The sequence below is a fragment of the Camelina sativa genome, chromosome 12 (genome assembly GCF_000633955.1).
Source record: "Camelina sativa cultivar DH55 chromosome 12, Cs, whole genome shotgun sequence".
NCBI classification, from domain to species: domain Eukaryota; kingdom Viridiplantae; phylum Streptophyta; class Magnoliopsida; order Brassicales; family Brassicaceae; genus Camelina; species Camelina sativa.
The window spans coordinates 5,727,002-5,742,933 of NC_025696.1; the positions used below are offsets into that span (position 1 = coordinate 5,727,002).

Below are 15,932 nucleotides of genomic sequence, written 5' to 3' on the forward strand. Positions count from 1 at the left end.
TAAAGGAAAACAGAACTAGATATGTTCTCTGCAAAGTGAAATAGTCTGAATAACTCGTATTATTGAACTGAGAAATAACAATGGCTTATATAGAAGCCTTACAACGAAAGAGAGAAACTTCAGGAACAACAAACGGAAACAACTCTAACTCAACAACTAAATCACGTCTCCCTAAAACTTCGCTTTGACTTATTCTACTTCAGACTGTGTCAAATCTCCAACAAATTCCTCCCCTTAAACTGAACCTCGCCTGCTTCAGTTTAATTCTCCAATCTTCGAACTCCAAGACACTGTCTAAGCTTCTCAAACTGGTCAAGCTTAATCGGTTAGTCAAGATGTCTGCAACTTGATCATTGGTGCCACAAAAACTCAGCTTCATAACTCCGTCGTTTACCAAGTTACGCAAGTAATGGTACCTCACATCAATGTGTTTTGTTCTTTGATGCATGACTGGATTCTTTGATAGTTTGATCGCTGAGCTGCTATCACACATAATGTCCATGCACCCTTCACTTAACAGACTCAGCTCCTGCAACATTCCTTTCAGCCAAACACAGTGACAAGCTGCATGAGTTGCTGCTACATATTCTGCTTCAGTAGAAGATAAAGTAACGATGTCTTGTTTCCTTGAACTCCAACACACTGCTGGTCCATTCAGTAAAAACACATACCCTGAAGTACTCTTCCGATCGCCAACGTCTCGAGCATAATCACTATCTGTGTACCCCACTAGACTCATGGTTGGTGATCTCCCATAGAAAACTCCAAAATCCAAAGTTCCCTTTAAGTACCTTAGTACCCTCTTTGCTATCTGCATATGCTCTTCTTTTGGGTTTGCCATGAAACGTGCAATCAAACATACTACAAACATCAAGTCTGGTCGTGTTACCGTAAGATACATCAGAGAATCCACAAGCTGCTTATAGAATGTTGCATCGGTGTTACTGCTTCCCTCCTTCGTGATGACAGTTCCAGGAACAATTGGATCTCTGACTGAGTTGCAGTTCCACATCTTGAACCTCTCCAAGACTTCTCTTGCATATTTCTTCTGGTTGATGTGTATCCCATTACGGTTTTGATGTACCTCCACTCCAAGAAAGAACTTCATCTTTCCCATGTCAGTCATCTCAAATTCTCTTTGCATTGACGATTTGAATTCAGCACATAGCACTTCATCATTTCCTGTGAATATCAGATCATCAACATAGAGACTTACCACCAGGATTTTGGTTTCTGTTTTCTTGAAAAACAGAGTGTGATCATAGCTGCTTTTCTCAAACCCCTCCTTCTTGAAGTAGCTTTCAATTCGACTGAACCATGCCCTTGGAGCCTGTTTTAACCCATAGAGAGCTTTTCTCAGACGATAAACCTTATCTTCCTCCCCTGCTCTGAGAAACCCTTCAGGCTGCTCTACGTAGACCTCTTCTTTCAATTCTCCGTACAAGAAAGCACTCTTAACATCAAGCTGATAGACATGCCAACCATGTTGAGCTGCTACTGCCAAGAGACTCCTTATTGTATCCCACCGAGCGACCGCTGCAAACACCTCCGTGCAATCTATTCCAGCAGTTTGAGAGTATCCCTTTGCAACCAGTCGAGCTTTGCACTTCTCCACTTTTCCTTCTTCGTTTAACTTTGTCTTGTAAACCCATTTAACACCAATTACTTTGGCGTGTTGTGGCAGAGGGACCAGCTCCCACGTTTGATTTTTCTCAATGGACTGAATCTCCATTTTCATGGCTTCTCTCCATTTGTCTTCCTTCTCAGCTTCGTAGAAATTCACTGGATCATCACTTGTGACAAAGAAGGAAAAGTTCAGCGAATCCTCCTCTTCACTCACCTCATAACCAGTTACAAAGTCTCGCATCCAACCAGGCTGTTGTCGTGACCTTTTTGATGGATCAGTCTGGTTGTTTGCTCCAGCATCTATAACCTCTGCTGGTTCTAAATCATCACCATCTTCTACTTCTGAAGGTTCTGCATCGTCACCATCCTCTACCTCATCATCGGTATCTTCTTCTTCAAACGTATCATCATCTCCCCAGGCTAATACACTCTCCTCTGGTGCACTCACATTCCAGTCCCACTTTGCATCTTCTTCAAATACGACATCTCGGCTGACAATGATTTTCTTGGTTACTGGATCATAGAGGCGATATGCCTTTGATTCATCGCTAACTCTGAGAAGAATGCATTTGTGACTACGATCATCGAGCTTTATCCTCTTCTGCACCGGAATGTGAACATGAGCAACTGACCCAAAAATCCTGAAGTAATCAACCTTCGGTTTGATTCCAGACCACCTTTCTTCAGGGACTTTGTCTTTTACTGCTTTAGTGAGACTACGATTCAAAACATGTGCCGTCTATCTCACTGCATCTGGCCATAGAGATCGTGGCATCTCCTTCTCTGACAGTAGACAGCGAACCATGTTCATGATTGTGCGGTTTCTCCTCTCTGCTACTCCGTTTTGTTGAGGAGTGTAGCCTGCAGTCAACTGTCGTTTTATGCCTTGCTCTCTGCAGAACTTGTTGAAAGCTTCAGAGGTGAACTCTCCTCCCCTGTCTGTACGCAGCCCTCTGATGACAGTTTTTGCTTCCTTTTCGACAGAGTTTTTAAAAACTTTGAAAGTGTCGAAGGCTTCTGCTTTCTCTGCAAGAAAGTGGATCCAGGTCTTCTGAGAGAAATCATCAACAAGCACAAAAAGATATCGTTTACCACTGTTTGAGGTTGGAGTGATTGGGCCACAGAGATCCGCATGAATCAGCTCCAATTTCTCTGTTGCTCTCCACTTGCTTTTCTTTGGAAATTTGTCTCTTTGTTGCTTTCCAATATTGCAGACAGTGCACACCTTTGTTTCCTCTCCGAGAGTTGGTAAACCTTGTACCATCTCCTTCTTTTGCATGACATGAATGGACTTGTTGTTTAGGTGTCCGAATCTTCTATGCTAGAGAGATCCCAAATCTTCATCTTCTACCTTGAGACAGCTTCCTCAGACGGGCTTCTTCATAGCATTCACCAAGAACATCCGGTTCATGGTCATGTGCGTCTCCACAATCAATCCTCTTTGGGAGTGAAAGATCTTACACACACCATTCTTGATCAGAATCGTTAGCTCCTTCTCTTGCAGTTGTCCAATGCTCAACAGATTATTAGTGAGGTTTGGAACATAGTAGACATTGCTTACCACTTGAGTGATTCCTTCTACTTCCATTCTGATTTTTCCTCTCCCCTGAACCATCAACCTTGTTCCATTTCCCAAGCGAACTGAGTGCTTGAAGCTTTCGTCCAACTCCACAAACCATGACTTCTCCCCAGTCATGTGGTTTGAGCATCCATAATCAAGGAACCACATTCCTTGCTCTTTAGTGTTGCACAAGTTAGAATGTGCCATTAACAGGAGCTCCTCTTCTTCATCAAACTCCACATAATTGACACCTTTCTCTGCACTTGCACATTCAAACTGGTAGTGTCCCTGCTTTTCACATCGGAAACAGTTGATAGCAGATCTGTTCACAAATGATCTGCCTCTCCCTCGTCCCCTGTTACCACCTCTTCCTCTCTGGGGGTTCCATCGTCCTCTTCTTCTTGCCTCATTTTCGACTTGCAGCACTTGCTCTTCACTTCTCTGCGATCACCTTATTCTCATGAATTTGCAGTGAGGCCTGCAATTCATCAACTGACATACGATCAATGTCCTTAGATTCTTCAATGGAACAGACAACGTAGTTGAAGTTGTCTGTGAGACTGCAAAGAATCTTCTCCACAATTTTGACATCTTCAATAACTTCACCACAGTTCTTCATGTCATTCGTTGTTGCCATAACCCGAGCAAAGTATCCGGCCACTCCTTCGCCAGATTTCATCTCCAGGGTTTCAAAGGTTTTCCTTAACCTTTGAAGCTGTGCACGCTTCACTCTAGCATTTCCTTGATGCTTGGTTTTCATGGACTCCCACAACTGCTTAGCCATCTCCTTCTGTGTGATTGTCTTGAGAATGGTTCTGTCAATCGATTGGAAGAGATAGTTCTTGGCTTTGAGATCTTTGAGATTTACTTCATCAAGCTCCTTTTGCTGTGCTGGGGTGGGAGCTTCGATGCTTCTCAGGCTATCAAATCCAGGGTTGATGACACACCAATACTCTTTGGATCGAAGAAGGTTCTCCATGACAAGGCTCCAGTGGTCGTAGTCTCCATCATACTTTGGTACAGCCGGCGTAGTAAAGCATCCTCCGTCTGTCATTCTCTCTTAAGTGTTTTTCCTCTCAAACACTCACGGATCTTCGCTCTGATACCAGATAAAGGAAAACAGAACTAGATATGTTCTCTGCAAAGTGAAATAGTCTGAATAACTCGTATTATTGAACTGAGAAATAACAATGGCTTATATAGAAGCCTTACAACGAAAGAGAGAAACTTCAGGAACAACAAACGGAAACAACTCTAACTCAACAACTAAATCACGTCTCCCTAAAACTTTGCTTTGACTTATTCTACTTCAGACTGTGTCAAATCTCCAACAACACTGTGCTTAAAATTCTTTTACTTCATGTCTTTTTTGCTAAGACTTGCGTCCTATTTTTGGAAAAATAACAATTTTTTAAAAAAGAATTTGGCTGAAAAGTCGGTGAAAAATAAGATAAAATGCAGTCTTGGACAAGACATCACGTACGTGCACGTACTATACCAATTATGCGGAATTGTCTCTTTAAAAAAAAAACTAACGCGGAAATGCTAGTGTTAACAGTAATCCACTTGAATTTTGTCACAGAACATAATTGTCCATGCTCACCATTGTGGCTTATAAGATATAGGACATGTAACCTGCACCGAGTTGGTGATTTAGACGACGTGCTGACTTAACCCTTTGGTGTATTATCAAAAAGAGACTGAACGCTGCTATCAAGTACTTGTTTACCACCTAGACTTATGGACCTTCAAGCTTGGTTGCTTCTTCCTTGCTCAGCTCCATCCAATTTTATGGACTTAAAGCTATGTTGCTTCTTCCTTGACCACTAGCTAAATCCAAGTTTATGGACTTAAAACTAATTAGTTGCTTCTCTCTTGATCAGCTAAATCTAATTTTATGGTTTCAAAAAAAAATTTGTTTGGGAATTAAGAATCAGAGAAACCTATTTAAATTCATCCACAAATTACAATCTTATCTAAACTCAAATCTGGATACAATCTTATTTGGCTATCTATATTTCTATTAGGCTGGTTCCTAACTTTTTTAACCTGTATAAAGTTAACATGGGCGTATACAACTATACATTATATATAGGATTAGGACCACAACAAACACTGGTCATCCACTCGTTGGACGAGTCACGAGCCCACCACGAAAGGATACAACTCGTGGTGAGAACACGTGATTTATTCAAGACCGTAAGATCAGATATCAACGGCTCTCCCATAACTAGCTCATGCAGATGACAATAATGTTAACGTGACGTTTTACCTAACTCGTAGTCATTGTAAATATAAACAAAAGGAATCTGTTTCTACTGTAAACATTATTCACAAAACGGCCAAAAAGTTTTGAGGATTTTTTTTTGCTGTCATTCTATATATAGAAAAAAGAATATATACTGTAGTAGTAAATGTAATAATTGTCATGTCCAATATTCTTCGATGACAAAACTCCAAACTTAAAAAAACACTCCAAATAGTTATGTTTTTATTTATTACTAGCTAGAGTGCCAACCACTAGTCTATAATCTATAGACATTAGGATAATGTAATATATCAAGTTAATTTCAATGAAAGAAAATATTTTAAAGAAAAGAAAGGAGTTAGCTACATTCTCCCGCTCTATAAATGACATGAGCTGCAAGAACCATTACAAAACATTCTTTCCCATGGCGAAAACCAAACATGTTCTGTCTCCCAAAGTTTCTCTCATCCTTTTTAATATTTTCATCGTAGCGGCCACTGCAGCCGCAAGCACCACCGCCGGTACCAATGGTTTTGATTCTCAGTCGTTCAAGATCTCTCGTCCCTGGCCCTTCAAGAAGCTCAACAAACCGGTGGTTTTGATGATATCTTGCGACGGTTTCCGGTTCGGTTACCAATTTAAAACCGACACGCCAAACATCGACCTTCTCATTTCCAGAGGAACCGAAGCCAAACACGGTTTAATCTCGGTTTTCCCCACCATGACATTCCCAAACCACTACTCTATCGCAACCGGACTCTACCCAGCCTACCATGGTATAATCATGAATAAGTTTACTGATCCGGTTACGGGCGAGGTCTTCAACAAAGGCTTACAACCGAAATGGTGGTTAGGTGAGCCGTTGTGGGTAACTGCGGCAAACCAAGGTCTCAAGGCTGTGACTTACTTCTGGCCAGGCTCTGAAGTTCCCAAAGGTTCTTGGACTTGCCCTGAAGGATATTGTCCACATTTCAACCTTTCAATTCCTTTAGAAGAAAGGGTTGATTCGGTTTTGAGCCATTTTGATCGCCCCGAGGACGAAATTCCTGATTTGCTGATGTTGTATTTCGATGAGCCGGACCAATCCGGTCATAACTATGGTCCTGATGATCCTCGGGTTACTATCGCGGTTTCGAGGGTTGATAAAATGATTGGTAGGGTGATAAAGGGACTAAAGAAGAGGGAGATCTTTGATGAGGTTCATGTGATAGTGCTTGGTGATCACGGAATGGTGACCAACTGTGAGTGTGACGAGAAAGCGATTTACATTGATGACTTAGCGGATTGGATCAAGATACCTTCGGCTTGGATCCAGTCTTACAGTCCGGTGCTTGCAATTAGTCCGCAATGGGACAAAAATGTCGAGAATCAAGGTGAAAAGAACGCAGAAGTCGTGGCAAAGATGAACGAAGCTTTGAGCTCAGGGAAAGTAAAAAACGGAGAGTTTTTGAAGGTTTACTTGAAGGAGAAGCTACCGGAAAGACTGCATTATTCCGAGAGTTATCGGATTCCACCGATCATAGGAATGGTCGGAGAAGGTCTAATAGTGAGAAAGAATAGAACAAATGCTCAAGTTTGTTACGGAGACCATGGTTACGACAACCAGCTCTTCTCGATGAGGACTATTTTTGTCGGACATGGTTCTAGGTTTAGTAGAGGAAAGAAAGTGCCATCGTTCGAGAATGTGCAGATCTATAATGTCGTCGCGGAGATTCTTGGACTCCGACCAGCTCCGAACAATGGTTCTTCTTTGTTCCCTCGGAGCATTCTCTTGCCTTTTGGAGCAACAAGGGATTTAAAATGAGGCAAAAATCACTTAGCTCATGAATAATAATAACTAATTAAGATGATATATGAATGTCAAACCTATATCATTTGTTTTTAATTTTATCTGGAAATGAAGAAAAATGTGACCCCTAATGTTTTTTATTCAACCAGGTTTCGTCTTGAAGCCACGATAATAAAACAATTCGGCATCTTCTGCTTTTATTTTTCTCAATCATGCATTGCCGAAATTGTTATTTATTGCCGAGTGATTGCGAACAAATGTATCATTGTTGTATATGACGTGTAGTAAGCCACATCATACACCATGCAAATCCTCAAAAATATAATTACTGATTTTCATATATTGTAGTAAGTCACATGTAACTCTCAACCCCTAAAGAGTCCACTTTAGGAAATATTATATATCCTATAGACTTCTACATTCAAGGTTTATTTGATATGAATTATATCATGCAGGAGTAGTAGTAGTAAGTAAAAAGTCTTTTTCTTCTCATACTCTCTCTCCCGATAAGTCAATTATTTGATATAGATAACTCTAGTTGATATTATTTGGATTATTTTAAAATTTAGGAGACAAAATTAATTGGAAAGAAAAGACTGGTTTCTGCACATAGACTGCATTGAGACATGTGGCATTGTCACCCCCTAAAACACAAAGGAAGGTTGAAGGAATTGTCTTGGATTGTTACTGATTTCACTCACTCATCACTCCTTGGAATGCCGGCCACCCTACTGGCTTGTGGGTCGCTTGAAAGAGGGTAGAGACACTTTCAAACACCATTTTCTGATAATCCAAGTTGTCAAAGACACATTATCGCCCAATCTAGCAGGCTCGGGTTCTATGAGCCGTACTGCAATCCAAGTACATACACTTACCAATATATTAGATGCGGGATACTCTCGGACCACTGAGCCATACAATATGCCATACTCATTTATATAATTACACTAGGTTCATTAAGCCATAACTCACATCTAAATCTCAAAATTATAAAATATTGATGGGTAGCATTTATTCTCCATATCCATGACATATTTTAAATATAGTGAATTAAAATTCCTCTCATTGAAGTATCATGACACTTACTATTTGACTAAAAAAAACTTTACTTTATATATAGAGAAGGGTATTAATCATTCTAATTATTCAACTCAAACATTCGTAATCCAGTATCCACCACTTAAGTCACTGACTCACTGTAAATGCTTTATAAAATTGACAATATTTTATTTTCATAGGATCTTGGAGATTAATTTTGATTGATTAGACTACAAGTCTATTCGATTAATATTTCACCCATTTTTATAAAGTCCCCAATCTCGAGTCGATCTTACTCGAATATCCCTTAATGTATTAAAGTTAGATAAGAATTGGGATCTGTAAGACGTGGGTGAAATCAGAAATCTCAACAACTTTTCAGAATTGAGTCTTTAATTCGTATAAGAAAGTATTTTAAATCGTACATTTACAATTGTAAATATTAAAGTACAATGAATGATTCGAGCCTTTTGAGATACTCCATAAACAGTCACCTGCCGACAAGACCCGTCAACACTAAAGTGACCCACTGATACTAATACTATATTACTATCACACATCTACTCAACACTAGATAAAAGAAGAGAAATTTATTAGATCTGCCATGTACAGTACCATTCTTCAACAAAAATGCCACTTTCAATTAAACCTTCTCTAATATACCATAGGACTCACTTTATTCTATTAAAAATGACAACAATACTCTTTTCTTATTTCTTTCTCATTTCTCTTTTCTATTCTCATTTTTTCGATCTCTCATCTCTCATCTCTCTCTCTCTATCTCTCCCCTTTTCTCTTTCTCTCCTCTTTCTTTTTTCAAAACAGATAAATCCTTTCAAAATCACGACTTCCATATAATCTGCTTGCCTCTGCCGTGGATTAACATCGTGTTTTGTTCGTTCTGGGGATGCTCTCTTCAAGGTTGAGTATACTATTTTTCAATCTGAGTTTCTTCTATTTGTTTCCTTTTCCATAAAACTTAAATGGACCAGATCTGATATCTAATCCAATTTTATTTCTGATAGACCAGATCCGGTGGACAAAATATGCTCAGATTAAGGCTGAGTATGATATTTCTCAACAAAATGCGTCAGCAAGCCTGCAAGTGGAGAAAATTGTTTCATGTTATTGATGGACAAGTATCGTCATTCTCGCGAATATTGTCCACTAAGAAAGCGAAAGACATAACTATGGTGGACAAGTTTTGTAAACTTGTCCATCCAAGCGGATATGTTTTACTAAGTCTGAAGGACATAAATGTGGTGGACAAAAAACTTGTTCAAGAGAGCGAAGGACATAACTATAGTGGACAAGTTTTGTAAACTTGTCCACCCAAGTGGATACAAACAAATTTGAAATGGACTAAACCTGACTGAACGTTGGATCTGGTCCACTAGAAGTTCATCACATATGTGTTTTGTGCCACAAAATTGTCCCTGTTTCAAAACACACATCACTCATCCCAATTTTTTTCAATCTTTTATTTTTTTAATTTAAGGATAGAAATATCTTTTTCTCTTATGCCATAAACTTAGAAAATGGCATTTCTGAAAAGGAAAAACTAAAATGACATTTCTCACAACTTTCATTTCAAAAGTGGCATTTCTCACTAAATTCCCATAAAAGAATTAGTTGGTTAAACAAAACAAATCACGAGAGATTCTCTATGATATAAAGAAAAAGAAATAAAGAGAACTCTCCCGCTCTATAAAGAACGTGAACGTTGTTGAGCTGATCAACCACTATCAGTCTATCACTACTCTTTTTCTCTCAATGGCTAAGACCAAACCTGACCTGTCTGGTTTCTCCGGTTACACCTTGCGCAAGTTATCTCTGCTCGTTGCTTTTCTCGTTGTCCTCGTCGTAGCCGTCTCTGCCCATGGTGTCGACTCACCATCTTCCTACGCTAGGAGAGTACCCCAACCCTCCAAGAAGCTCAACAAACAGGTGGTTCTGTTAATTTCCTGCGATGGTATCCGGTTCGGTTACCAATTTAAGACGGAGACACCAAACATCGACCTCCTCATATCAAGAGGAACCGAAGCTAAGACCGGTTTGATTCCGGTTTTCCCATCCATGACGTTCCCGAACCATTACTCCATCGCCACCGGACTCTACCCAGCTTCCCACGGTATAATCATGAACAAATTTACAGATCCGGTAAGCGGGGAACTATTCAACAGGAACCTAAACCCTAAATGGTGGTTAGGTGAGCCGTTGTGGGTTACCGCGGTGAACCAAGGGCTCAAGGCTGCGACTTACTTTTGGCCAGGCGCTGATGTCCACAAAGGCTCTTGGAACTGCCCTAAAGGATTTTGTAAAGCTCCTTACAACGTTTCGGTTCCTCTTGAAGAAAGAGTCGATACGATCTTGAACTATTTCGATCTTCCCGAGAGTGACATCCCGGATTTCATGGCGTTGTATTTCGATGAACCGGACATACAGGGCCATGAATACGGCCCCGATGATCCTCGCGTTACCGAAGCGGTCTCAAAGGTAGATAAGATGCTCGGTAGGATCATCAAGGGATTGAAGAAGAGGAAGGTTTTTAGTGATGTTCATGTAATATTGCTTGGTGATCACGGAATGGCTACTAACTGTGACAAGAAAGTGATTTACATTGATGATTTAGGGGATTGGATCAAGATACCTGCAGACTGGATCCAAGATTATAGCCCGGTGCTAGTAATGAACCCACGCTGGGGCAAAGACGTCAAGAACCCTGCCAAGAAGAACGCTGAGCTCGTAGCGAAGATGAACGAAGCTTTGAGCTCAGGGAAAGTAAACAACGGAGAGTTTTTGCAGGTTTACTTGAAGGAGAATTTACCGGAAAGGCTGCATTATTCCGATAGTTCCAGGATACCGCCGATCATAGGAATGGTCGGAGAAGGTATGATGGTTAAACAGAACAGAACATACGTTCAAGAATGTTCCGGAACTCATGGATACGACAACATGTTTTTTTCCATGAGATCTATCTTTATTGGATATGGTCCAAGGTTTAGGAGAGGAAAGAAAGTGCCGTCGTTTGAGAATGTTCAGGTCTACAATGCTGTTGCAGAGATTCTTGGACTCCGGCCAGCTTCTAACAATGGTTCTTCTATGTTTACTCGTAGCCTTCTCTTGCCCTTAGCGCAAGTAGAATGAAACTAATTAACCCAAGTCTTTGACTGTCTTGAAGTCTGTTTCAGCAGAAACTGCTAGCTGTGGTTTCTAGTTTCCGATGTATCCTACTCTCCGTTTTAATCAACATGTAGTCATGTACCAATAAGTGAATAAGAGAGGAGCCTAAACGAAGCAACAGGATTCAAATACCATAATAAATTTATGAGAACAAGAACACCTATTTATTATAGAAGATTTATTGTATTATCATCAAATAAAGTTGCAAAGTACTTGCATAGAAATAAGACCAGAACTTCTTTGATGATACCAACATAAATAATTAATATACTACTCTTTTTCAGAAAACCTAAAAACCATGTGACTATTACTGCGTAGAGCTTATGTCAAGATTCGATTTTCTTGGTTAAGTTTTAAAACATCGAGTGGCTGCGCCAAAAATGTAATACTGACATGTGCATGTCACGGTATTAACCTCGAATCTATCAAGAACGTGCTACACAACAAACAAGGTTGCTACGGGAAATGATTATATATTGTTAATAATACTAGTTTTCCACAATAGATAAGAGTAACCAACCAGAATATGCATTCACCTGAACCAAATCAACCTATCATGCTATCACTAAAGAAGTGAAATGAGTGAGAGTAAGCGAGGATGACTAAGAACCAAACCCTGTTACTCTAACTCGGATTTCATCTATGAACAAACCGGTTCCATTTAGATTAGGGAAAGGATCGTATCATTCTTGCTAAAAAAACACCATGTGAGCCAAAATAACCCTTTGCAAGATTTTCGTATATCAGAGTCGTCATTATACATTCCACCTGCAAATTGTCCAAAAAAGCTAGTCGTAGTTAAAAATTTCATTATGTTAAGACCAACGAACGTGATGGACTGATGGTATGCTGCGCTGAATAAAAAAATTAGTGCAAGTAAATAAAACCAGGCTCTAACCAAGTATATGCTTCAGCTATTACTTCAAGCTTCAGTAGCTGATGAGCTCTTCTTGGATCATTCAGTTTCGGATATGATATATACATGCGGAAACTGGTACACGGTTTCGAGAGACAAAAAGAGTTATCAACTTGCTTCAACCAAAAGATGAAAATGTAAGAACGATACACGTTCCAGATGTCTTTTGGTTTGAAGCAGTTTGATAATTCTTCACGACTCTCGTATATCAAGTTGTTTTTTTTTTCTTTATCGAGAATTATGCCATTCCACCTGCAAATTTGCTACAAAACAGCAAGTTATAGTTAGTATTTGGGGAGAAACATTCAGATACAATTAGGAACTTGAGAAACTGAAGATGTTTCACAGAGAGATACTAACTATATATCTGAGCCGTTTTGATACTTACTATCACACTTCTACATAGATTAACAGAGACAAACTAAGAAACACTTTAAACATATATGTGTATCTAACTTAGGATCCATTGGAGCTTATCTATATGAGTCTGCATCTATGCCAAGAACCATAATCTCATAACTGAACATTTAGTGACACAAAGATAATAAACTTAAGATCTGAGGGAGAAAACATACAATTGAAAAACAAATACCTTTTCCGCAAGAACTCGAATTTCATAACAAACTAAATAGGATCTTCCAATGCCTAAGCGAATTCCAAGTACTTAACCCTTTAAGACTACATAGATTTACAATCCAACGATATCATCCACCAAGGGCATAACAGAAGCATACTGTATACATACTACTACATAGTCTTGAGCAGATTAGAGCAGAGAGGAGGAGCAAGTCAATTTACTTTGCAACCTAAAGAAGTACACTTCAACTAAATTCTGGACACGGTAACATTTCTGAGATCAAAACACATGAGCCACATTATTGTCAGATTGACTTTATCAGACTGCTGGCATCCTGGATCAACATTCAAGAAACAAACTGTTATTTAAGACCAGTTGCAACAACATAGCTCAAGCATGTCACATCAAAGTATTCAGTCCGTTCCAGTAAATAACATCACCACACACTCATACATATATAGACAGAGCTCAAACTTAATCAGACCAATTACAAAACCTAATTGAAAAACAAGGATACTCATTTGGTGAAGCAGAAGGATCCTATTAGATAATCTATCACATGTTAAATTGACATTGGCAAACAGACAACTTCCATTCCATAGATTATATGCACTGCCGCAGATACATTCACCTATGACTATAGAGATTCATTGAAAATACCTAATTTCTACTGAATCAAGCTTCTAGTAAAAACATATAGGGATTCATGGGTTGCAATCAAACACGCAAATTTGGAATCTTTCGTGCAAATCAGCGTGTATAAGCTCACACTGATACACTGATAAAGAGAAAACTGACCTGGAAGACGTTGACAGAGCGATTGTGTTAATATGACACGGCGTCGAACAAGCGTTGTAGGGAGCTTCCCCAAAGCTAAGATACGAAACGACGGCGTATAGAAGCTTAGTCTTGCTTTTGACTCACTACTCAGGCAGTTGACTAATAAAATTGGGGAGTTACCGAGAAACGTGGCAGATTCAGATCCATCGAAAACGTAATGTGGAGAAGTCGCTACTAAACTACTCCAAGTACTAACCCACATACTCATTGTGTTTCTTCTCTTTAGCTTTAAGTCTTTAACTCAATCAAAAGATCTGAACTAAAAAAGTTAACAACTTTCTATAATTTGAGTAGAAGAAAGAAGCATCAGACCGAGATTGGTTAAGGAGAAGAGGAATCAATGATGTCAGGCGACACATCGAAAAAAAACAAATCCTCACCAGAAGAAGACCAAGACCAACCAAGCCAATCAATCGCACTTCTCAACAACAGTCACAATTCTGATTCTTCAACTAAGAGTATCTCAAGCTGTTTCATCTTCTCATCTCTCCTTCTCGTCACCTGCATCGCTCTCTCCGCAGCTTCAGCTTTCGCATTCCTCTTCTTCTCTTCTCAAAAACCATTCCTTTCCTTAAACCAAGTCTCAAAGTCTCCATCTTTCGACAGATCCGTCGTTGCTCGTCCACTCAAGAAACTCGACAAGCCTGTAGTTCTTTTGATTTCCTCTGATGGGTTTCGTTTCGGGTACCAATTCAAGACCAATCTACCGAGCATCCACAGACTAATCGCCAACGGGACCGAAGCCGAGACTGGTCTCATCCCTGTTTATCCGACATTAACATTCCCTAACCATTACTCCATCGTCACAGGTCTGTACCCAGCTTACCATGGAATCATCAACAACAGGTTCGTTGAACCAGAAACAGGGGACGTTTTCACAATGGTTAGGTGAGCCATTGTGGGAGACAGTAGTCAACCAAGGGCTTAAAGCTGCTACTTACTTCTGGCCTGGCTCTGAGGTACACAAAGGCTCTTGGAACTGTCCTGAAGGTTACTGTCAAATTTACAATGGCTCTGTTCCTTTTGATGATAGAGTTGATACTATCTTGAGCTATTTCGATTTACCTAGTAGCGAGATCCCTAGTTTCATGACTCTTTACTTTGAAGATCCTGATCATGAAGGTCACCAAGTTGGTCCTGATGATCCTCTGATCACTGAAGCTGTAGTTAACATTGATAGGTTAATAGGAAGATTAATAGAAGGGTTAGAAAAAAGAGGAATCTTTGAGGATGTGACTATGATTATGGTTGGTGATCATGGAATGGTTGGTACTTGTGATAAAAAAGTTGTTGTTCTGGATGATTTAGCTCCTTGGATCACAATTCCAAGTAGTTGGGTTCACTACTACACACCGGTGCTAGCGATTCAACCACCTTCAGGGCACAATGCAGCGGATATAGTGGCTAAGATGAACGAAGGGTTGAGCTCTGGTAAAGTAGAGAATGGGAAGTACTTGAAGGTTTATCTCAAAGAGGATTTACCTAGCAGGCTTCATTACGCAAACAGTGACAGGATCCCGTCTATTATAGGACTAGTGGATGAGGGCTTTACTGTAAAGCAGAAGAAAAGTGAAGCTAAAGAATGTGGTGGAGCTCATGGGTATGACAATGCTTTCTTTTCGATGAGGACTATATTCATTGGGCATGGTCCTATGTTTGCAAAAGGAAGGAAAGTGACTTCTTTTGAGAATGTTGAGATATACAATGTGATCAGTTCGATTCTAGGACTAAAGGCTGCACCAAACAATGGATCTGATGAGTTTCCTTCACACGTTCTCTTGCCATGCGCGTAAGAAAAGTAGGGTAAGTTTCATTCTTCTGTCAGTAAAAGGCAGTTTTAGACTCGTTGTCAAATCATTAAAGCATTTGATCTGTTAGACTTTTTTAAGCGTTTTGATATGTATGCTGTTTTTGTACGATTTCAACAAGAAGTTGTACTAGACTTATTGTAATAGTATGGATTATGTAATCGTTGAAACTTGTCTTTGACATTTGATGCCAAGATTGGAAGCTTTTTTAACTTTTATCCTTAGAAACACAATGCTTTGAATTGGATACTCAATCTTTTGTAGTTGCAGGCTCAATTGTTTTCTTTCTGTGGTAATAATTGGAAAGAAGCTACTAAGGTAATGTTGGAGTATCAACAACACAACA

At 39.6% G+C, this 15,932-nt stretch overlaps 2 protein-coding genes, 2 long non-coding RNA genes and 1 pseudogene across 4 annotated transcripts; 4 read left to right on the forward strand and 1 right to left on the reverse strand.

Moving 5' to 3' along the window:
• On the forward strand, positions 5,831 to 7,429 carry LOC104730357 (venom phosphodiesterase 2-like). The gene has a single exon (XM_010449520.2). The coding sequence runs from the start codon at positions 5,860 to 5,862 to the stop codon at positions 7,237 to 7,239; it is 1,380 nt and encodes a 459-aa protein (XP_010447822.1). The 5' UTR covers positions 5,831 to 5,859; the 3' UTR covers positions 7,240 to 7,429.
• On the forward strand, positions 9,031 to 9,856 carry LOC104730358. The gene is made up of 2 exons (XR_758421.1): positions 9,031 to 9,183; positions 9,293 to 9,856. It is a non-coding gene; the product is annotated as an uncharacterized LOC104730358 (long non-coding RNA).
• LOC104730359 (venom phosphodiesterase 2-like) lies at positions 10,003 to 11,565 on the forward strand. The gene has a single exon (XM_010449521.2). The coding sequence runs from the start codon at positions 10,036 to 10,038 to the stop codon at positions 11,407 to 11,409; it is 1,374 nt and encodes a 457-aa protein (XP_010447823.1). The 5' UTR covers positions 10,003 to 10,035; the 3' UTR covers positions 11,410 to 11,565.
• On the reverse strand, positions 11,903 to 13,800 carry LOC104730360. Its single transcript, XR_758422.2, has 4 exons — positions 13,737 to 13,800; positions 12,954 to 13,272; positions 12,344 to 12,624; positions 11,903 to 12,213 (listed from the first exon to the last, which is right to left on the reverse strand). It is a non-coding gene; the product is annotated as an uncharacterized LOC104730360 (long non-coding RNA).
• On the forward strand, positions 13,962 to 15,804 carry LOC104730361 (annotated as a pseudogene).

Coding starts and splice junctions, on each gene's coding strand:
- LOC104730357 (XM_010449520.2), top strand. CDS start 5,860: ATGGCGAAAACCAAACATGTTCTGTCTCCCAAAGTTTCTCTCATCCTT.
- LOC104730359 (XM_010449521.2), top strand. CDS start 10,036: ATGGCTAAGACCAAACCTGACCTGTCTGGTTTCTCCGGTTACACCTTG.